Source organism: Tarenaya hassleriana, unplaced genomic scaffold (genome assembly GCF_000463585.1).
Source record: "Tarenaya hassleriana unplaced genomic scaffold, ASM46358v1 Cleome11, whole genome shotgun sequence".
Lineage (NCBI taxonomy): Eukaryota > Viridiplantae > Streptophyta > Magnoliopsida > Brassicales > Cleomaceae > Tarenaya > Tarenaya hassleriana.
In genome coordinates, this window is record NW_010961290.1 from 1,734,514 (window position 1) to 1,735,849 (window position 1,336).

Genomic DNA, 1,336 nt, shown 5'->3' on the forward strand with positions numbered 1-1,336 from the left:
AAAGAATTTCATCTAAAATATCTTATTTTCATATTTTGCAATAGAGAGAGATTTTCCAACAATTTTCAAATAAAGACATGAACTTTAATCTTATTCAGAAGAAAAACCCTCATCTGCTCCAACGTACACAGGCCTCAAAGCTTCATCTATGGAGGAACTTCTTAAACCATTTAGCCGATTTCTTCGGATACAGTTTCAGATTGTTTTTGTAGTCGACGTACGTCATCCCGAAACGGATCGTGTAGCCATCGAACCATTCGAAATTGTCGAGCAACGACCACGCAAAATACCCTTTAACGTTCGCTCCCAATCTTGTAAAAACAAACACAAAATTTTTATATATCGACCGGTCCACACATTTTTCATTGTTATATAGTCCAAAGGGAGAGTACTTACGAAATTGCACTTCGAACCATTTTGAGGTGTTTCGAGAAGTAATCTATTCTCTTGGTGTCGTCGAGGGATATTTTTCCGACATCTTTCTCGTTGTAACCTAAGAATGAAATAAATTAAACGAAGATGATATCAATGAAATTTCAGAGAAAAAAAATAAAAACAATGTTACAACTTTTATTTAAATGAAAATGGACGGTCGATATTCATACACAATTGCATGCGTACCGTTCTCGGTGATGTAGATGACTGGATCTTTGAATTTGTACTTAGTGTAGAGTATGAGGTCTCTTATGCCTCTTGGGTAAATGACGAGCCAACTCGACCCACCCTTCACATAAAAATTCATATTATAAAATCGTAATAGAAAATTTTAGGAAGCTAGAGAAATAAATATTTCGTTAGAATTTATACCGGCGGTCCAATAGGCACTCCATTTCGATCGTCTGTCACAGAAAAACGATAAACGATCAAATATTATAAAAGCCATAACTATCATCAAAGTTGTTAATTATTAGGGTTTAGTACGTATTACGTAACATGGCCAAGATATTGAAACGACTTACTCGTGATTTTGACGCAAGGGTCACTCCCGTAGCTCATATTGACGGTGGTGCATGGCGCATCGGCCGCGTAATTAGAAGCATAGTAATTGATTCCGACGAAATCGTACGATCCTTTGAGCATTTTCGCCTCTTCGTGTGTGAATTTCGGTAGCCGCTCCGCCACGTGGCTCACCATATCCTCCGGGTAATGTCCCGATGTCATCGGTTCCAAAAACCTATGCACATATATTATAAACGACCATATTACATATCGTAATCTTCTCGAATCTTGTATCTATATATAAATGGCATATATGCCATAGAATGGATCACCAGTCGTATTGGAAGGCGATGGATCGAGCCGCTGCCATACGATCATCGTAGGGTGGGGTTATCGG

General features: G+C 38.2%; 1 protein-coding gene across 2 annotated transcripts in view; it reads right to left on the reverse strand.

Moving 5' to 3' along the window:
- Window positions 1-89: 89 nt before the first annotated feature.
- The window catches only part of LOC104805460 (beta-glucosidase 13-like), a 2,852-nt gene continuing 1,605 nt past the window's right edge, over window positions 90-1,336 (reverse strand). The window contains exons 9-14 of one of the 2 annotated variants that reach the window (XM_019201547.1): window positions 1,272-1,328; window positions 960-1,174; window positions 808-839; window positions 622-724; window positions 397-493; window positions 90-311 (exon numbers count right to left, since the gene is read on the reverse strand). In XM_019201547.1, coding sequence (XP_019057092.1) covers window positions 143-311; window positions 397-493; window positions 622-724; window positions 808-839; window positions 960-1,174; window positions 1,272-1,328 — 673 coding nt within the window. In that variant the 3' untranslated portion in view covers window positions 90-142. The remainder of the gene's footprint in view (window positions 312-396; window positions 494-621; window positions 725-807; window positions 840-959; window positions 1,175-1,271; window positions 1,329-1,336) is intronic. The other variant, XM_010530029.1, reaches the window with a different exon arrangement.